This window comes from Taudactylus pleione, unplaced genomic scaffold (genome assembly GCF_031769625.1).
Source record: "Taudactylus pleione unplaced genomic scaffold, aTauple2 ptg000041l, whole genome shotgun sequence".
In the NCBI taxonomy this organism is placed as follows: domain Eukaryota; kingdom Metazoa; phylum Chordata; class Amphibia; order Anura; family Myobatrachidae; genus Taudactylus; species Taudactylus pleione.
This window is the reverse complement of record NW_028284443.1, coordinates 8,522,197-8,544,555: the sequence shown is the minus strand read 5'-3', so window position 1 is coordinate 8,544,555 and position 22,359 is coordinate 8,522,197. Positions and strand designations below refer to the sequence as shown.

The 22,359-nt window shown below is 45.0% G+C and overlaps 1 protein-coding gene across 2 annotated transcripts in view; it reads left to right on the top strand.

Annotated features, from left to right (window-relative positions):
- HDAC10 (histone deacetylase 10) overlaps nt 1-22,359 on the top strand; it is a 55,930-nt gene that overhangs the window by 7,557 nt on the left and 26,014 nt on the right. For both annotated transcript variants that reach the window (XM_088457626.1, XM_088457625.1), the window contains exons 3-7: nt 4,053-4,187; nt 4,377-4,473; nt 5,944-6,041; nt 8,030-8,134; nt 9,433-9,501. In XM_088457626.1, coding sequence (XP_088313752.1) covers nt 4,053-4,187; nt 4,377-4,473; nt 5,944-6,041; nt 8,030-8,134; nt 9,433-9,501 — 504 coding nt within the window. The remainder of the gene's footprint in view (nt 1-4,052; nt 4,188-4,376; nt 4,474-5,943; nt 6,042-8,029; nt 8,135-9,432; nt 9,502-22,359) is intronic.

Below are 22,359 nucleotides of genomic sequence, written 5' to 3'. Positions count from 1 at the left end.
ACACAGGAAGTGTCTTGAAGCTGTCATTACCAACAAAGGCTTTTGTACGTAGTATTAAATAAATTTCAGTAATACTTTTTCCCTGTGTCATTTCACATTAATTCACATAACTCAATTTATGGACATCTATGGTTTGATTCATGGGTTTTTGCTCACATTTGGTATAAATTTCATTACAATAGCCCATTAAAAATGTATTTACTGAGAGAAATGTTGATGTGTTCAATACTTATTTTACCCGCTGTGTGTGTGTATGGAAACATATATACAGTGCATCCGGAAAGTAATCACAGCGCTTCACTTTTTCCACATATTGTTATGTTACAGCCTTATTACAAAATGAAATAAATTCATTTATGTCTTCAAAGTTCTACACACAATTCCCCATAATGACAACGTGTAAAAAGTTTTTTTGGAGATTTTTGCAAATTCAATTAAAAAAACCAAAACACTAAGAAATCACATGTACATAAGTATTCACGGCCTTTGCCATGAAACTCAAAATTGAGCTCAGGTGCATCCTGTTTCCACTGATCATCCTTGAGATGTTAATACAGCTTAATTGGAGTCCACCTGTGGTAAATTCAGTTGATTGGACATGATTTTGAAAGGCATACACCTGTCTATATAAGGTTCCACACTTGACAGTGCATGTCAGAGCACAAACCAAGCATGAAGTCCAAGGAATTGTCTGTAGACCTCCGAGACAGGATTGTCTCGAGGCACAAATCTGTGGAAGGGTAGAGAAAAATATCTGCTGCTTTGAAGGTCCCAATGAGCACAGTGGCCTCCATCATCCGTAAATGGAAGAAGTTTGGAACCACCAGGACTCTTCCTAGAGTTGGCTGGCCATCTAAACTGAGCGATCGGGGGAGAAGGGCCCTAGTCAGGAAGGTGACCAACAACCCGATGGTCACTCTGTCAGAGCTACAGCATTGTTCTGTGGAGAGAGGAGAACCTTCCAGAAGGACAACCATCTCTACAGCAATCCACCAATCAGGCCTGTATGGTAGAGTGGCCTGACAGAAGCAAAAAAAATGCACATGGCAGCCCGTCTGGAGTTTGCCAAAATGCACCTGAAGGACTCTCAGACCATGAGAGACAAAGATTGAACTCTTTGGCGCGAATGCCAGGCGTTATGTTTAGAGGAAACCAGGCACTGCTCATCACCAGGCCAATGCCATCCCTACAGTGAAGCATGGTGGTGGCAGCATCATGCCGTGGGGATGTTTTTCAGTGGCAGGAACTGGGGGACTAGGCAGGATAGAGTGAAATATGAATGCAGCAATGTACAGAGACATCCTGGATGAAAACCTGCTCCAGAGCGCTCTTGACTTCAGACTGGGGCGACGGTTCATCTTTCAGCAGGACAACGACCCTAAGCACACTGCCAAGTTATCAAAGGAGTGGCTTAAGGACAACTCTGTGAATGTCCTTGAGTGGCCCAGCCAGAGCCCAGACTTGAATCCAATTGAACATCTCTGGAGAGATCTGAAAATGGCTGTGCACCGACGCTTCCCACCCAAACTGATGGAGCTTGAGACGTGCTGCAAAGAGGAGTGGGCGAAACTGCCCAAAGATAGGTGTGCCAAGCTTGTGGTATCATATTCAAAAAGACTTGAGGCTGAAATTGCTGCCAAAGGTGCATCAACAAAGTATTGAGCAAAGGTTGTGAATACTTATGTACATGTGATTTCTAAGTTGTTGCTTTTTTCATTAAATTTGCAAAAATAGCAAAAAAACTTTTTACACGCTGTCATTATGGGGTATTGTTTGTAGAATTTTGCGGCCATAAATTTATTTATTCCATTTTTTAATGAGGCTGTAACATAACAAAATGTGGAAAAAGTGAAGCGTTGTGAATACTTTCTGGATGCACTGTATGTATATATATATATATATATATATATATATACAGTCAGGTGCATAAATATTGGGACATTGACAGAATTTTCATATTTTGGCTTCTATTCACCACAATGGCTTTGAAATGAAACAAACAAGATGTGCTTTAACTGCAGACTTTCATATTTAATTTGAGGGTAATTACATCCAAATCAGGTGAACGGTGTAGGAATTACAATGGTTTCTATATGTGCCTCCCACTTTTTAAGGGGCCAAAAGTAATGGGACAAACTAAACAATCCTAAATCTAACTTTCACTTTTTAATACTTTGTTGCAAATCCCTTGCAGGCAATTACAGCCTGAAGTCTGGAATGCATAGACATCACCAGATGTTGGGTTTCATCCCTGGTGATGCTCTGCCAGGCCTCTACTGCAAATGTCTTCAGTTCATGCTTGTTCTTGGGGAATTTTCCCTTCAGTTTTGTCTTCATCAAGTGAAATGCATGCTCAATCAGATTCAGGTCATGGGATTGACTTGGCCATTGCATAACATTCCACTTTTTAGCCTTAAAAAACTCTTTGGTTGCTTTTGCAGTATGCTTCGGGTCATTGTCCATCTGCACTGTGAAGCGCCGTCCAATGAGTTCTGAAGCATTTGACTGAGTATGAGCATATAATATTGCCCAAAACACTTCAGAATTCATTCTACTGTTTTTGTCAGCAGTCACATCATCAATAAATACAAGGGAACCAGTTCCATTGGCAGCCATACATGCCCAGGCCATGACACTACCACCACCATGCTTCCCTGATGAGGTGGTATGTTTTGGATCATGAGCAGTTCCTTTCCTTCTCCATACTCTTCTCTTCCCATCACTCTGGTACAAGTTGATCTTTGTCTCATCTGTCCATAGGATGTTGTTCCAGAACTGTAATGGCTTTTTTAGATGTTGCTTGGCAAACTCTAATCTGGTCTTCCTGTTTTGAGGCTCACCAATGGTTTACATCTTGTGGTGAACCCTCTATATTCACTCTTGTGAAGTATTCTCTTGATTGTTGACTTTGACACATATACACCTATCTCCTGGAGAGTGTTCTTGATTTGCCAACTGTTGTGAAGGGGTTTTTCTTCACCAGGGAAATAATTCTTCTGTCATCCACCACAGTTGTTTTCCGTGGTCTTCCGGGTCTTTTGGTGTTACTGAGCTCTCCGGTGCGTTCTTTCTTTTTAAGAATGTTCCAAACAGTTGATTTGGCCACACCTAATGTTTTTGCTATCTCTCTGATGGGTTTGTTTTGATTTTTCAGCCTAATGATGGCTTGCTTCACTGATAGTGACAGCTCTTTGGATTTCATATTGAGAGTCGACAGCAACTGATTCCAAATGCAAATGTCACACCTAGAATCAACTCCAGACCTTTTACCTGCTTAATTGATAATGAAACAACGAGGGAATAGCCCAGACCTGTCCATGAAATAGCTTTTGAGTTGATAGTCCCATTACTTTTGGCCCCTTAAAAAGTGTGAGGCACATATAGAAACCGTTGTAATTCCTACACTGTTCACCTGATTTGGATGTAATTACCCTCAAATTAAATCTGAAAGTCTGCAATTAAAGCACATCTTGTTTGTTTCATTTCAAAGCCATTGTGGTGGTGAATAGAGACCAAAATATGAAAATTCTGTCAATGTCCCAATATTTATGCACCTGACTTTATATATACAGTCAGTATATATAGTAAGTGAAGATTCCTAGCGCCTACTATTGAAAATACATAAAGTGCAAGAGTGCAAACATAAATAAAAAAATGGCTCATGGGTCCACATAAATGTAAAATATGCACCAACCGAGAAGAAAAGTAAAAAATTTTTTAACAATGAGCATATGTTCTGAAAACCTGTGTTTTTGTGTAAATAGCAGTGTAACATACATTTGCAGGTGTTAGTATAGTGAATAGGCGCTGGGAGTCTTCACTTTATGTCACTCACTAGTGTGACTCACCATTGCACTTTTTTTGGTACCCAGCTGCCACCTACTAAAATAGGGAATGTTTGTATTGTTTTTTATTTCACTATTTTGTATTCACTAAGTTAGTGTAAAAGGTACCTTAGCTCCAAGTCTGCTCTCTATCGTATCTATCTATCTATCTATCTATCTATAATATGACCGTGGGAAAAACTTGCTGGTGATTTTTCTTTCTGCCAGCTTGGAGTGTTCTAATGAGGTCCCAGAGAGGCTGTCTTGCTCTCACAAGAGGCTGCAGCATTATGATCTTGCGAGGAGATGTATCCAGCTACCTGTCAGAGAGGCTACAGAGAAAGAGATAACATTAGTTCACAGGTTTGTTCTTTGCAATTTCATTTGCTTCACTATTATGAGACACAAAAACTCCATCCATCCCAGTTGTTTTGGTACTGGTGCTGAGTGGTTGGATGTAATTAGGCACAAACAGTGTGGTGGAATTATCACTACATACACCAGGTAACTTATTAGACATATCTAACCTGCATCTTCCCCATCTATTATCAGTGCTGAATACCTTGAGGTAGTGAAGAGTACTGAGACCATGGATATAGAAGAATTGAAGAGAACGTCACAGAAGTATATTGCTGCCTTCTTTCATCAGGTGTGACACATAGTGCAATTTATGTATACACAATATGAATATTCCAGGTTGTTACACACGATATGATTTTATTGTGCAATCTAACTTGTAATCCTATTGAATAATGTATCATAATTATAATATACAGATGTCTTCTCATACACTGTGGCTTAAGTCACACCAATAAGTAGCGTTCCCGCTAGGCTGTTTTAGCGGGGCGCGGCTCCCTGCCCCCTTTTCAATGGTCACGCCCCCTTTTCGGGAGCGTGTGCGCTTCCGCCGCACGCACGGAAGTGCCCTCTCTAACTCTGGCGCCCTGCCTGCCGCCGGAGCTAGAGTGAACACTAAATAAGCCCCTGTCGGCACACACCAGTTCCCACACTGAGCATCTTTTTCAATCAAAATATGCATATATTTTGCATAAATATAATAAATGTAAGCATCAATTTGACGTGCAACATTTCTATACTAGCATCGGTGGACATTATCACACAATCGCTTTTATGCACAAGCTGAAAATCTGAACTTCAGATGTGTCCTCATACACATAGCCTCAATACACCATACAGCACGAGACGTCCGTCACCACTGAGCCACTCCCAAGAGGTGTAGCGCAGCATCTGATTCAGGCCCACAGTGTACTAGAGATGCTGGGCTGCTACTTTAACCGCACAGGAATTAGTTTTAAACATGTACATAATCACAAATGAAGCACAACAGAACTTGGCGTTAGAAAAGGCCACGGGCGCTGCACCATAGCACTTCATATACAGATACAGATGTGCAGATATACAAGTGTTGCATAGCTAATTAATCAGTGCAGTCTTGTGAAGCAGTTTGTTGCATCCAATTGCATCTTGTATGCATTTTCGGGCCAAAAAGATGCTTGGCACAAGCCGAGTCGCACAGAACCTGGCACGCCGAGAAGGTGTTTGGCATGATTGCAGCAATAGTGTATAAGGTCACATCTGTAAGTTAATAATTGGTACAGTAAGAAATTGTTCTGCTGTCAGATAAGCATTATTTGGGCAGACATTTGCTTTCATACATTTCTGTCGCAGATTATTGTTGTATTGGAGCTTACGGATATGAACAGTATGACAATCAGTAAATAGGACGTCAAGTCACCACATCATCCTATTTATTGTGCTCCTCTGCCGCCATAGCTGATCTTGGCTTTGGTGCAGTAGGAGGAGGGGAGAGCCTGTATTTATCCAACACGGTGACCAGCTTACATTGTTATATAGATGTATGGCAGCTGTGCAGTATATTATCTTCTGCATGGTCTGGCTTCAGAATATACCAACGATCGAGATTACTTTACAACAAAGCTATACAGTGTTTTCCATTATGTTGTCCACTCTCTGTAAGGTTGTATAGAAAGATTACATAGGAATGATTGGCTGGGCACATACAATTGGTGTCCATGCAATTTATGTGTTGTAATCGTGGTGGTTACGTTTTGTTTTTCAAATTTGTATATTCCTGTAGAACTCTTACCGTTGTGCTAAGCTGGCCCTTGGTGGCACTTTGCAGCTTGTTGATGCTGTGATGTCAGGAGATGTACGCAATGGGATGGCTCTTGTAAGGTAATGAAAGGCTATAAATATTACAAATTGTTAAGCATATTAAGGGCTTGGCCTTCAGAGAAGTGAATGTATATATATTACCAAATAATTCTGCCATTAAATACGTTTTACACATTGACATCTCTAAGACACTTCTTGAGTGTTGAGTTATTTCTTAAATAAGGTCATAGTTGCATCATGGAGCTAATGACAATCATGCTTTGATCACAGAACATCCTAGCACATCAGAAAGCAGGATATTTTGAAAAGATAGCTACCAAAATGTATTATATATTCAATATTTTAGGTATGTCAGTGATTTAGTTGTAGACTAGGAAATTGTCAATAAATAGCACCGAAAGATATTTTGAACTGACTACACTTCACCAATAAACTGCTTATACGTTTGTTCATACCATCATTGACATAATAGTTTAGCTATAAGTTACTGAAGAGCACAGCAGAATCACTATGCAGAGAAACGTAATTGAATTGTTCTTTTAGTAACCACATTTCTTCATGCTACAGTGCGTTGTTCAATTGTGCATACAAATATGAGCTTATTCTAAACAACGTTTGCTCTAAAAAGCTGACAAAATTGTACATATTTAATGGTAAGCTATGCCTTTTTATATTTAAAATCTAGCATAATGCATAGCTGTAACCCCTTCTGTGGATGCATAGCATAGTTAGTATCCACAAGTGTCTGTAATTGTAGGATATGTGGTGGCATTGCATTCTATCTGAAGCTCTCACATTGCCATCTGATCAGTACGGATCTGTCAACGTTTAAGTATATAATGTGTGAAAATACTGTTCTAGTTTCATTAAGTAGGTCAGTTAATTTTGGAAATTCTCTTTTTTTTTTGCATTAGAGAAACACTAGCTGATCTTGAACAGTATTAAATGCTTGGCTCTAAAGCTGGTTACACACTTTAAGATATATTGTACGGTATATCGTTCTGAGACGGATCAGAACAATATATCTTACATATCGTATAGTGTGCATGCCCGATCACATGTGCATGAGGGTCGTTTATCACATCGTCCTATCTGCTGTGCTTCACAGCAGATGGGACAATGCAGTGAATGACGCCGAGCTGTAACATGCAGCATTGAGCAATACATTGCGCCACCATATACCAGATTGTGCAGTGTGTTCGGCTGGCGCGATGTGTCGTTACATTACTTTGTTTCGTAAGTTGGGTACACATCGTATATATTGTGTACCCAGCCTTACAAGCCAAGTGTTTTTTTTTTTTGAGTATCTGACAAGAAAATTAACTTTATTAGTATTATTAATATACATTTTTATTTATAGCATAGCATGCCACAAGATGTCCGTAGCACCGGACAATGAAATATAATTACATACATATTGCAAAAATACGAACGATAGCCATAATAAAAATAAATTAACAATGGTGGGGTGAGAGAGTAGGATAGAGAGACTTACTAAGGCTTGAAAAGCATGCAATGATGGATCACACAAGGGGGAGTATGGAGCAAACCGCAATAAATGAGCCTGTACCCACTAAGGGATCTATGTACTAAGCCTTGGAGAGAGATAAAGTACCAAGCAAACAGCTCCTAACTCATTTTTCAAACACCATCTGTAAAGTGACAGTTAGGTTATGATTGGTTGGTGCTTTATCTCTGTCCTCTTTATGTTTCTCCAAGGCTTAGTACAAAGACCCCTTAGTGGGGAGAGAGACATGAACAGAGGAGGGAAGAATGTCAGGGTAACAGATGCACACTACTGCTAGGAGTAGAGAACGAGGGAAGAGGACCCTATGAGGGAGGGGGGAACCAGGCGGGTAGGTGGATGGTCAGAGGTACTGAGAACTTCACATGAATTACAGTGTTCCCATTTCCTTATAGTTAGTTGGCATGATAGAGAATACACTTTGTTATCCCGTGAAATGTTTAAGCTCTTGATTGTGCTGTTTTATCCCTCCTTAGTCACTTGTACTGTAGTATTTGACAATATCAATTTATATATATTGCAGACCTCCAGGACATCACAGTCAGCGCAGCCAGAGCAATGGTTTCTGTGTCTTCAATAATGTTGCAATAGCTGCAAAATATGCCAAAAACAAGTACAATGTTCAAAGGTGAGACATATGTGCACAGGTCCCTCTTTATTGTCACTCATATTATTAGAAATAAAGACTTGCAAAAAGGAAAAGGTAATCAGTGCTTTGTAATAAATGAGAGTATAGCTTGGAAAATCACTGGGTTAATGAACCCCTTCTGTGAATATTGACTTAAATCAAATGTTTATACAAATCTCTTCAGTTTATGGGTTATTTGCAGGAGACATAAGGTGGGTAGAGCACTAATGGTGACAACATTTTCAGTTTCATCTTAAATGCACTTGCCAGTTTAGAAGTAGCTGTACAGTTCAGTTCTTTCTAACATCATCTCCTGCCTTGGTTAAATGTGGCTGCCAATGACTCATTTTTGCTGTCCGGGAATGAGGTTCTGTCTGCCTTTGGAGAGAGTCCTTCATGGAGACTTTGTATCTGCAGATCAGCAGACAGGCTCCATCTGAAGCATTCCAAGGACTTCAATATATCATCTACATTGTTTATTAAAATAAATTTTAATATGCTATATTATTAGAGCCTCTCTTTGAAAGTGACTTCACTTTTTTAACCTGGCATGTGTATTTAGGGCCTGATTCAGAGCCGGATGCTCTGACCAGAGCGCTCGCTCTGAATCGGGGCCCTCCTACCTAAAAATGGAGCAGCCTCCTGGCCGCTCGCTTAGCTGTGGGTGACCACCCACAGATTATGCGAGCGGCCAAAAAGATGGTTGTGATGGTCAAGACCATCGCGACCATCGGGCTTGCGACAAGACCCTGCGGTAGGGTCTCGCTGCCGCAAGGCCAGGAGTGCTTTTGGCTCTATCAGAGCCAAAAGCACTCACACTGACATCACTAGTGATGTCAGTGGGGCCGGCCCCAGACGGCAGGCGTTCCCATGGGAACGCTTCCGTCTGGGCAGCAACGCCCCCGGCACGCCCACCAAAGGGGGTGTGCTGTCCTCACCATCGACAGCACGCCCCCTTTGGTGCGAGACCCATAGCGACAGCTTGGCTGTCGCTATGCGGGTCTCGCGCATGCATACGACGGAGCTCCCTCCGTCATGCACATGCGCACTAGGGCACCTTCGACCCGCTTGCGAGCGGGTCTGAATTAGGCCCTTAATACGGAACGTAATGTCCCCATTGGGACACCCCCAATTATATCATTGTGTTTAGTTTGCAGAAAGCCTGATGTACAAGTAGTGTTCCCTTCCTTTGCTTCGCATATTATTATAGTTTTGTTTTTCTTAAATGTTGTAGAAGAAATGTTGAATGTACTGATCTTTACACATAATTTCTTATCTAATTTACACTTTTGTTACAGAATTCTGATTGTTGATTGGGATATTCACCATGGACAAGGGATCCAGTACATTTTTGAAGATGATCCAAGGTTCACATGAGCATTTAGTGGTCTTCATGTTTAGAAAATGTTATGTAAATAACTCATACAGAGGCAAGGCTGTATTAATGGGCCTGATTCAGAGTTGTACACATACCCAATGGTTTGCGTACAACTCTGATATTTGAGGATCTGCACATGCGATCGTAGTTTCTGGAAGCCGCAGCCTCTTTGACAGGCTGTAGGCGTTTGGGGGCGATGTCCGGTAGCATCCCAGAATACGGGGGCATATCGGCCTTCTAAGCAGCTTCACTGGCTTCAGCTGTGTGAAAACACCGGCCGTCCTGAGTAACCTGAAGATTTCCCTATGACATCTGTAAGACACTGCCCGAAAATTCCAGCCCTGTGGTAGTGAGTACTAGGATATATAATGAGTAGTTATATGCACAAGTCACAAGCTAACTAGTCACACAGTTCCAGCAGGAGTTTGTATACTGCCAAAGTATGCTAGTGCAGGCAAAGTGAGTGCTTATATGCACAAATCACAGGCTAATAAGCCACAGGGTTCCAGCAGGAGAATATAAAATTCCAGGATATATTGCTGCAGGTACAGTGTGTATTTATATGCAGATGTCACAGTCTACTCAGCCACAGGATGCCAGCAGGAGTATGTAGAGAGCCAGGATATAATACGGCAGGGAAAGTGAAACTAAAAAGGCATTCAGGGGCCCATTTATCAAAGTATATTTGAGGTATAATTCCCAAAAACACCCGGATGTATTAAGTAGGGACCGCAGCAAGTATCTCCGATACCTGCTGTGTTCCCTCCATTACCGCTGGCAGCCGCCCCTCCCATAGGTTTCTATGGGGTATGTGATGCTGCCAAATTCACCAATATCCATATTGCGCTGCATTCTAGATATTGGCCCCGCAGCTAACAGCATCTGAAGATAGCGTTAGCCGCTGTAGCCTATGGGCTACACCACGTATAATTAGGTGGTGGAGGGATCCACCGGAACCCTCCTCGGCTATGGCAGCTGTGCATGTGCAGTCCCTGGCACCGGCCAGCAGCTCTCCGGAGACATCGCAGGGACGGGCTCCTTTCAGAGCCCGTGTCCCTGCATGTACCGGATGTTACATCCGGCCGCTATGATCGTATTTTACAATACAATCATGGGCGGTACTATCATGTCCTGATCGCATTGCAAAAGCGATTATTAATAAATGGGGTCTTCAGTCTTATAAGACAGGACATCCACAGAGGGTCTTCCAGTAGTAACCACAGTTAATCCAGAGATCTGTGCAGCCTACAATGGCACTACAGTGGTCAAGTCTGCCAGCTGAAAGGGTCAGCAGAAGGGAAATGGGGAGGAGACAACCACCGCCTGGACAACCAGCACAGCAGGAGGCCGCCCACAACAACGAAGCCGGTAAGTACCCCACCTGGGCACCGATCACGGTCAAATTACCACCGGTGGGGCAGGCGGGGGTAAGGCTCCTTTGGCGAAAATTTCAAGCTTGTACCACTAGGGAAACAGGAGAAATGCAGGATTAATGGCAGGAGCTACAGCAAGCTATTGCCTACTCCATACCTAACAGGCAGTAGAGTGTTTTGAAAATAATGCTGATAGTGACTGTAGATATAATTCTGACTAAAGTACCAGAATGCTACTAATGCAAATAGTACTTATATGATACAGACTGTAAATGTTGCTGTCATTGTGATGGGTAGTATTTTATGATGGTGCTTAAAGTAACCCATTACAATTTTGGTCTGGAGCCCAGACATTTCCAGTTAAGTCCCCTATAGAGAGGACAGTAAATGCTAGGCATAGTCCAGGGTTCGCAAAATACGCGTTATAGCGCGTTTTTACCTGCTATAGGGAGTTGCGGACCCAATTTTAAAAACTCAGCGGGTCCTGCAGGACGCGCTGTGTGGGGCTATGCTGGGTGCAGCAGCCTATCACCGCTGGCAACATCTTTTCAACCAATAGCCGCCCACGTCTCCTCATTCACCGCCGCTTGGCGTCCCCTCTCCCAAACTCTGGCTACAGTAGGTAACTCTGACCAGTCAGTCAGACACCGGCCGGCCCACCACGCTCCAACCTCGGACTGTCTGGCCATGCCCACCGCCCATCAAATTTACTCCTCTCCATGGCTTAGTACATAGACACCTATGATTGAAAGGTGTACAGACTAGTCTTACCAGTGCAGCCCCAATAATATAATAACCTTTATAAGATGGTAAAAGTATAGGAGGTCTGGTGGGGGTGGGGGATTGAAAGGTGGTCTAGCCCTATGATGAAAATAGTTGTGGTCCATTGTGGGGTCGGAGGATGGTCTAGCTCTTGTAAAGGGCTACACACTCTAATAAGGATAGAGAGACACCTATTACTTTTCCCACCCTCAGCACTGCAATGTCTACTTACAGCTCTAGAATGGGGTGAGTAGTGTGAGATAGAGATAAATACAAAACAAGTAAAACTATCATAGAATATAAGTAATATCCTATATCAGGAATATTAATAATATTTAAAAGACACAATACAAGGGAAAAATATATATTATAAACATATATATAGTGCTGTATACTGCACATACATCTTATCTGTACACTTAACCCCAAAGTGTCAGGGCTTTAAAATTTAAACATGTCCTGAAGCAGGCGAAGGGAAATTAGACACGGCCAGAGAGATTTTTGCTACTAAAATAAATTAATGCTCAAAGATGCTAATTCTGATTGTCTTTTCAGTCGCCTAAGGGAGAGCTATACATTTTCAGATCAGGTAATTTGGCCACCAGGTAATCTGATTTCCGGTATTTTGGAATAGTGTGATATATAAGGATTTTTGTTTAAAAATTAGAGCTAGGCATTTCTGACAGGAATTCGGAACCTTGAATAAGGATTGGGGTTAGCAATTATATATATTTGGACTAATCAGGGGCGTTTTAAGAGAGGAGGGGGCCCACGCGCAGACTCCTTTCCTCCCTCACGCGGTGCCGCAGTGGGTGGTGCAGCAGTAGATTCTGGCCTAGTGCCAGAATCTATTGCGCATATGCGGGCGCCATTTTCCCGGGGACAGCAGTACTGCGCATGTGCTGAGTCACCGGGAAAATGGGTGCCAACATTTTCTCAGTGATTTTTGCTACTCTGCAGCGCCGGCACGGCACTGCGGAGCCACACCTCCAGCTCTGCACAGCAGTGTATGACTATACAGAAACGAGGCTGAGCTGTTGCTGCCTCATCTCTCAACTCATCTAAACCTAACCCGCATACTTACCTTCGGGATGCCGGCGGTTGGGATGCCGACATCCGGCATCTTGACTGGATCCCGTCTGCAATACTTTCAAATTGTCCTTGTACCAGTGACGTGCCGTGAAGTAAATGGCTGGGGAGGCACACATGGAGATGGGTCTGAGTGCTGGGAACCTGTCTCACCCCCCTACTCACTTTAACTCTCCCCTCACTACACTAATCTTAAGTGTCCATTTATTCCCCTACCTGCATCACTGTGTCTTCTCCTGGTGCTGCTGACTGAGCTCCAATCTCTAAACACTGCACATGACACATCCAAGGTGACCATCAGCACTCAAGGCATGCCCCTCATACTGAGAGGCATGCCTCTATTAGCTCTATTTCTGTGCAGCTTATTGCCCGTGGTGTGGCCCTGTCCCCTGCTCTGCAGTGTCTGACTATACAGATTGAGGCTGAGCTGTTGCTGCCTAATCTATCGTCCCCCTGCAGTCCCAGGGAGCTCCACAAAGCTAGTGAGTGTTTACTATAAAAATGAAGCCGATCTTTATAAGTTATAAATATCTTCTTTGTATTATTCTAATAATTTTTATATAAAATCTCAGGAGTATGACAGAGAGGCTCTGCCTACCCTGACAGCACATCCCTAGTCAGATGTGTAATATTAACTGGAGGTATCTGTGTTTAATTTAATGCAAATTATTCATAGGCCTAGCTAGTGCAAGAAAAGACATCCCTTATAAAAAAAAAAAAAATACCATGGCAATTACCATACTAATGTTATTTTCTTCTTCAGGGTCCATAGGCTCCACAGGGAGACCTCGAGGGTATAGCTCGATCTGGATCCCGGCACTATGCAGTTAAAAGCTTTGCTCCCAGGATGCACTGGAACCATCCTCCTCTATACCCCGAGCCAGAGGCACCTCAGTTCTAGTTGGTGCCCGGCTGTAGTCGTGTCACTGTTTGCGCAGGGGAGCTGATTAGCAGCCCCAAAGCTGTTTTATTTTATGAGTTAATAGTTTCATTTACTTTTACTCTTCAGAGTGAGGAGCAGCAGACTGTCCAAAGGACGTCTGCACTGCCACTCTGTCACTGCCGCTGGTGCAGCGACGCCAGTACAGATCTGGGGATCTTGGCGAAATCCCGGAGTCTGTGCTAGCTGGACTCCGCGGGACTCCCTGGACTGCTGCCGGATCTACGAGGACAGACAAGAGCGGATCAACGCAAGCAGTCTTTACCTTAGGTCTCTGGGGACAGACCGGAGGTGCTGGCAGTGGCGGCAGGCTCCCCATACCCTGCGTATCCACTAGACCACCAGGGACTTGCAGCTGGTAGCAGGAACCAGCGTCCCGGGGGTTAATTGCAGGCGAGGGGAGGCAGCCTTCCCTGTTTAGCGGCTCCTCCCCTCAGCTCAGCGCGCCTTTCTGCTAAGGTCTGGCACTGCTGAGCTGCTCTCCTCCTATGGCCACGCCCCCTCTGAGGTCTCCGGCAGCCATTTTCTCTGGTGCATCGCAGATCTCTCTGGACATGCATGCGGACCAGTCCCCATGTATACCTCTCCCATGGGGTTAGTGTATACAGCACTATAACCTTTGTCAGACACTGAATCTGGGCGGTTGATTGTAGTGCCAAGTTGCAGTAGGTAATTTCTGTCTGCATTGTATGTGACTTATGCTAGCACTGACTGTCTGTGTCTTTTTTCCGATTCTGTCAGTCTATATCTTTCCCTTTCCTTTTCCTGCAGCCCTAACAGGTGTGTGTGGGGAGGTTTCCTTGATCTCACATATATAAACTCAAGTATTTGTGAGGTCTGTCAAATACGGTTGTGGGCTGCACGGTGCCATAATGTTGGACCAGTATTTTGCATACATTGTAGGTACCCAGTGTTGCGCTTCCTGATTTCCTTTATATATATATATATATATATATATATATATATATATATATTGTCAGACATGTCTGACAAGGAGGTCAAGCACACTGCTGCACCCACTCTGCTCTCCTGCAGGGGTAGGAAAGGAGGATTTATCTCAGGATGGACTATGTGTGAGGTGCTATCAGTTGCCTTGTGCCTCAAACCCCCCAACAATGGAACAGGATCCCCCTTGGGCGGTTGTTTCTCAGGTGCTGGCCTCCATTGCGGATCGCCTGGCGGTCCCGGCCGTTCTGCCCCATATGGGGTTACCCCAAACAGCCATCCTTCCCTCCCAGGGTGTCCCACATTTATTGCGGTCTACTCCTGGGCCTCAGACTGTTACCCCCTATCAGGGGTTATCGCTATTATATGCAATCCCCTCCGGTACCACAACAGTCTGTCATTCCCTTCCAGGGACCTCCGCAAGCTGTACATCCACCCTGGGTGGAGGATTTATCTAGTTCAGTTCAGAGTTTGGCAGCATTGTCTTCAGACCATGTTGCGAAATGAAAAACCTCAGAAGGCATCTAAACGTCCTGTACTGCCATCCCAGTCTATGCAATTATCCGACACAGACGTGTCATCGAATGATGGGGAAATGCCTAAGGAGTCTGATTCGGATTCCCCTGCACAGGAGGTGGAGCCTAAATCAGCTATTAATGTTAGTTGGTAATGGCGTTCCGATCCATACTAGATATAGAGGATGACGTTCCTGCCCCTAAATCCAAATACCATGAATTTAAACAGGCAAAGGTGACTTCAGCAGTTTTCCCTCTCTCTGACCAACTGCCAGACCACATGGCGGAGGCCTGGCAATTGCCTGGTAAGAGGTATCAACCGCTAAAGTGTTTGGCCTCATGTTATGCGTTCCCTGAGGGTCATTGCAAGAAATGGGAATCACCACCTTCGGTAGATTCTCATGTTACTCGCCTGATTAAGAGTGCTGCTCTGCCTATGCCTTCTATTTCTTCTCTGAAGGATTCTACAGACAGAAAGGTGGAGACATGCCTGAAATCGATTTATTCTCTCTTGGGAGCTGTGGCCCGTCCGTCCATGGCTATCTCTTGGGTGGCTAAGGCCATTGAGAGCTGGGTAAATGTGCTGGAGGACACCTTCCCCGAGGAGGCCCCTGAGGCTCAAAGGTCTCTAGTGGGCCACATGAGGGATGCAGCCGCCTATATTGGTGAGGCTGCTTTGGATGCCAGCTTACTGACCTCCAGAATCTCGGCCGCAGCCGTGTCTGCTCATCGCTCCTTGTGGTTACGCTCCTGGAGGGCGGATGCTGATTCTAAAAAGGGCCTGGAGGCCTTGTCCTTCAACGGGGATATTTAGTTTGGCCCACACCTGGACAAAATTGTGGATACTCTGGCAAAATCTAAGTCAGATGTTTTGCCATCCGCATCTGCGCCTTGAAAGGCTAGAACCTCTTCCTTTTCAGTCCTTTCTCAAGGAAAGCCCAAAGGACAGTCTTTCCCTAGACAATCAGCGGCCAAGTCGACCTCTAAGCCTAAGACGCCCTACTTCCGAATCAGAGGACAAACCCTGAGCCTGATGGGACGAACCTCCCTCTGGGGGATCCCAGGGTGGGATGCCGACTTCTTCAGTTCGCTCAGTACTGGTGTCACACCACCAAGGATGCTTGGGTAAAAGAAGTGGTCTTTCAGGGGTACGCCCTCTCATTTCGTTGAAGACCTCCCCACCAGTTTTTCTGCACAAGCCGTTCCTCTAGACAAGACCAAGGCCTTGCAGATTCAGCAAGCCATAGAGTCCTTGCTGAAAGCAGGGGTTATTGTTCCAGTTCCACTATCTCAGCGCGGGACTGATTACTACTCTACTCTGTTTCTGATTCAAAAGCCAAATAGATCTCATCGGCCGATCCTCAACCTCAAATCTCTGAACAAATTCCTCAGGGTGCCCAGGTTCAGGATGGAAACTTTACGATCCATCATTCTGGCTATGGAACCTGGGGATTACATGATATCACTGGACATTCAGGATGCATAGCTACATGTCCTCATAACACCTTCCCACCAGCGTTATCTGCGGTTTGCTATGCTGCAACAACACTTCCAGTTTCGGGCACTGCCCTTTGGTCTCTCCACGGCTCCAAGGGTATTTACCAAGATTATGGCTGTCATGGCAGCCCACCTATGGAGTCAGAGTATACGACTCCTGCTGTATCTAGATGACCTCCTGTTGTTGGCGGGCTCTCCAGAGGTACTTCAGCAACACCTGATGATCGCTTGTCTATAAGCACACGGGTGGCTGATCAATTGGAAAAATCCTCCCTAATTCCTTCACAGAGGATGGTTCATTTGGGAGCCTTTCTGGATTCTCATCAGCAGAGGATTTTCTAACTCCAGAAAAGATCTCCTCTCTGCAACTGCGGGTGCGCAGTTGCCTGCGCAGTCGCCGGGTGTGGGTATACTCGGCAATGCAGGTTCTAGGATCCATGGTGTCCACATTCGACATGGTGGAATATGCCCAGTTCCATTCAAGGCCCCTACAGGGGCTGATACTATCCAAGTGGAACGAATGACCCCATCGGATCAGGACTCAGACGCTGGTGCTTTCTCTGGAGGTGCGCCTGACTCTGTATTAGTGGCTACAGACAGCTCATCTCACCAAGAGTCACCGGACTGGGTACTTCTGACAACGGACGCCACCAGTCTCCGGGGTTGGGGCGTGGTGACCGCTCACGTCTCAGGGCCGTTGGACAGCGGACGAAGCAATCCTTCCGATCAACATTTTGGAACTTCGGGCTTTGTACAGGGCCCTCAGGATAATAAGACACGTTCTTCACGGAAAAGGTTCAATCGGGCAGCAATGACAGAGTGTCACGCATCCTGACTTGGGCAGAGTGTCACTTCCCAGCCATCACAGCAGTGTTCATTCCAGGAGTCCTCAGTTGGGAAGTGGACTTCCTCAGCCGTCACGACGTTCATCCAGGGGAATGGTCTCTTCATCAAGAGGTGTTTCAACTCCTAGTGGACAAATGGGGTCTCCCAGAGGTGGACCTCATGGCCTTCCATCACAATCTCCAAGTTGCCAATGTACGGGTCCAGAACAAGGGATGCCGAAGCAAGCTTAGTGGACGCTCTGTCAGTGAGGTGCACCTTCCAGTTTGCGTACTTGTTTCCTCCAGTATCCCTGCTTCCTCGAGTTCTTCGGAAGTTCAAACAAGACGGAGACAAGGTTCTGCTGGTGGCTCCAGCTTGACCCAAACGTCATTGGTACTCAGATCTTCGGAGTCTCCATCGACACTCCATTCCTGCTGCCTCAACATCCGGACCTGTTGTCTCAGGGTTCTTGCCTTTACCCGGACCTGGGTCATCTGTCTTTGATGGTGTGGCTCTTGAGACACCCATCTTAAGGTCCAAGGGATTCTCTACCTCGGTCATCAGCATGATGCTTCAAGCACGTAAACCTGCCTCAGCCAGAATCTACCACAGAGTGTGGCATACCTATTTTCAGTGGTGTCGCAGTAGGGATTACAACCCTCAAGTTTTTTGTATTTCCAGAATATTAGTATTCCTTCAATTTGGTTTGGACCTCGGCCTACGTCTGGCATCATTGAAAGTGCATGTCTCTGCACTGTCTGTGGTTCCAACGAAGGATAGCTCTGCTTCTGGATATCCGCACCTTTTTCCAGGGTGTTCTCCGGATTCAACCTCCCTTTTACCTCCCAGTGGTGCCTTGGGATTTGGCAGCAGTTTTTCGGGCCCTCCAGGGCCCTCCTTTTGAATCACTAGATGCGGTGGAGATTAAGTGGTTAATGGCTAAGACTGTCTTTCTTCTGGCAATTGCATCTGCCAGGAGGGTTTCAGAATTGGGGGCGCTCTCCTGTCGTCCTCCCCTTCTGATTTTTCAACAGGATAGGGCTGTGCTTCGCACTCGCCCAGAGTTTCTTTCTAAGGTGGTTTCTAATTTCCATATTAATCAGGAAATTATTGTACCGGCCTTTCAGTCACCAGACCTCTCGGCAGGTGAAGCCTCATTAGATGTGGTCCTTGCTCTCCGGATGTATGTGGACCGGACCAGTTCCCTTCGGAAATCGGACTCCTTATTTGTGCTCTTTGGTTTTCACATGAAGGGATGGCCAGCCAACAAACAAACGTTGGCTAGATGGCTTCGTATGACTATTTCAGAGACTTACACACAGGCAGGCCTGCCTGTTCCGGTTTTTGTTAAAGCTCATTTTTCTCTCTGTGGACCCCTCGTGGGTGGGTCGCAGTGGTGCCTAGGCTGTGCAGCTCTGTAAGGCGGCCACGTGGTGTTCCGTCCAGACCTTTCTGAGGTTCTATGCATTTGACAACTTCGCCTCTCAGGATACTTCCTTTGGGCACCGGATTCTCCTCTCAACACAGGAGCGTCCCCACTCTTAAATGGACTCCTATGCACCCTGAAGAAGAAAATGAGAGTTATGGTAAGAACTTACCTTGGTTAACTCTCTTTCTTTGAAATCCATAGGGTACACAAGGCACCCGCCCTGACGCATCTGGCTTCATGTGGGTTCTCGTTCCGGTCACCGTTTTTCCGTCTTCTTCTCTGTGAGAGTGATTCTCTTGTGTTTCAGTCTTCCTTTTCTCTCTTTCCTCCTCCGGCCTTTGGCTACTTACCAACTGAGGTGCCTCTGGCTCGGGGGCGGGGTATAGAGGAGGATGGTTCCAGTACATCCTGGGAGCAAAGCTTTCAACTGCGTGGTGCCCGGGATCCATATCTAACTATACCCGCAAGGTCTCCCTGTGGACCCTATGGACGTCGAAGAAAGAGAGTTAACCAAGGTAAGTTCTTACCATAACTCTCATTTTAGTTATTTGTCTTTATTGTTAAGAATATAATGGTATGTTTTCATAATGGCTATAAATATATGTAAATATGCTTTATATTTTTGACCACTGTAGAATGTTTAAATGTTTAGTGAAGAAAAAACAAAACTATCACTTATTGTAAATCACAACTGTTGGCCTGATTCAGACGCGCTCGTGAGCGCACAGCGCTCGCAAGCGGGTAGACAGTCCCCCACTGCGCATGCACGATCCTCGGCCAGCGACGGTCGCTCCGTCGCTACGGGTCTCGCACCAAAGCGGGGCAGCTGTCGATTTTGTTTGACAGCTTGCCCCATTTTGGAGACGGGCAGGGGGGGTGGCTGGCCAAACGGAGGCGTTCTCGAAGGAACGCCTGCCATTTGGGGGCGGCCCCATTGACATCACGAGTGATGTCAGTGGTGAGCTTCCGGCTCTATTAGAGCCGAAAGGTCACTGGGGCTTGCGGAAACGAGACCCTACCACAAGGGTCTCGTCGCAAGCCCCGATGGTCGTGACCATCGCGACCATCACCTGGTAGCTCGCTAAAGCTGTGGGTGGTCACCCACAGCTTAGCGAGAGGCCAGGAGGCCGTCTTTAAATAAAACAGGGGCGTCCTGATTCAGGGCGAGCGCTCTCAAAGAGCGTCCGGCTCTGAATCAGGCCCTGTGTTCAGACTTGTATAATATCTGTTACTGCACCAGGAATAAGGGTCCTTCTTTTACCTACACCAGTTTTTTTCCCCGGGTCATGCCTGACACAACCGGTGCTTAAATACACAGTAACTGGCATTTCTCTGACTAGGGAGCTCATTCAGAGCCACTCTCTGCTGGCGGCCACTCGCTCTGAATGTAGGCGTGTTTTTTTGGTCTCTGGCCGCTCGCAAAGCTGTGGGTGATCACCCACAGCTTGTGCGAGTGGGCTGGAGACCGTCACGATAATCGTGACCATCGGCCTTGCGAGAGACCCTGGTGTAGGGTCTAGCTGCCGCAAGGCTGAGTGGACTTCCTGCTCTAATAGAGCATGAAGTCCACTACTGACATCAGTAGTGATGTCAGTTGGACCGCCCAACAAACGCCAGGCGTTCCTAAGGGAATGCCTGTGTTTGTGCAGCCACCCCCCCTACCCGCCCACAAAATGGGGCGAGCTGTCAATCAACATCGAAAGCTGCCCCGTCTTGTTGCGAGCCCCGTAGCGACTGAACTTCAGTCGCCCAGCGGGGTTCGCGCACGCCGGACCCACAAACATCAGCCCACTTGCGAGCGTCCCTGAATCGGCTCCTAGATGTTTATCTCTTCTGGCACCATTCTGTGATACAGAGTTCATGCTTATTTCACAATAAACAGAGAATTTATTGCGTGAAATACTATTTACTCCAAGGCAAATTTAACAATATCAAGTATTCAGTATAATCTATCTATACATAGTATAAAATAAAGTCCCTGGTAGGTGTCTATCTGTTTGTTGGGACTAATCTCAAATACCACTGACATTTTGATGCAGGTTTCATTCTATAGAGCATTTGTCGGGGAAGGATTAGGTGTATGACACATTCATGTATGACAAAAGGGAGCTGAGCAGTGATGATTTTAGTTAAGCAAATTAGTGACAAAACGGACAGCCGAGCGCTTTCTTGGCTTACTCTGCCTTAACCATTAAAGATATATCACAACGATGGACTTTATTTTAACCATGTAGAGATTGAACCGGTTTCACCAGAAAAAAATATTTAAGCCCTGTTCACTGATACAAAATTAAAATTTTCCCTTTTTTTACCGTTCCTATTTCATTTATGTTAAAAACTATTCTTTAATTTCAAACGAGTCCAATTCCCGGTAAGAGCCTGCTTTGGCATGACAATAAATAAAGCACAGGGACAGACATTTAATGTGGCTGGAGTTGTTCTAAGTAGAGACTTTTACTAATGGACATCTTTACGTGGCCCTTTTGAGTGTCACGTCAAAACTAAATCTTTTTGTGTTGACACCAGAACGAAAAACTAATAATGTCCATCTACAAGGCAATCTTATAGGACCTCGGTTAAAAAAAAGACTATCGCTGTAAATTCAAAATTGCTCCCGTGCGAAGCCGTCATAGGTACAGGGAAATAAATCCTTTACAAGGGGGATGAGCAGTTGTATTGAGTCATTTTTTAGCAGGGGTGAAAGGTTCGAAAGCATCTAAACCTGCCATTACGCCAAAATTCCAATGTTCTCATACTGGATCCTGACAGCCTAGTACAAACCATAACCTCCTGCCACTACTATCATCTCGGTGTCCTTTTTGAGAGCCACTTTCTGTGCTCAGGGCTCCACTTAACTCATCCCTATATTGGGATTGGTGGGTCTGCATATTGGGTGTCATAAAATCTGGGCTGGAGGAATGATACCTGGAAATCTCGTGATGTTTGGGCTTCTCACAGTCTACCTGTTCCTTCTATGGAACAATGGGTACCCATCTGGCCTAACAATATTTTGTTGCAATAATAAAACCAAGCATATCTGGTACATACATCAAGTCTAGATATAAATGATTATACCATTGTAATCTAACACCATTGTCCGTGAAAGTGAATTGATTCCAGTCCCTATTTTTGTAAAAAATAAGGTGCAGGCTGGTAGAAGTGACATTAACCCTTACTTTATCACAATATATTACATGACGTTTTTATAACCTAGTATTACAGGCACTTTAAATCAGCATGAATTTATATAAATTGTTTGAAGAATCAACTCTATGGGCCAAATGTAATAGGGTGTCAGTTTTAGTAACAGTACAAACTCGCACTTTTAAAGGGGTTTAAAAAAAAAACATTGCAAAAAAACCCGATCCATGCCGGACACAGCAAAGGTATGTGTGTACACATAACCTTTGCTCCGCGTAAATCAGTGATGTAACAACAAGATTAACCTGAGTTAACCTTGCGGCTACGATCT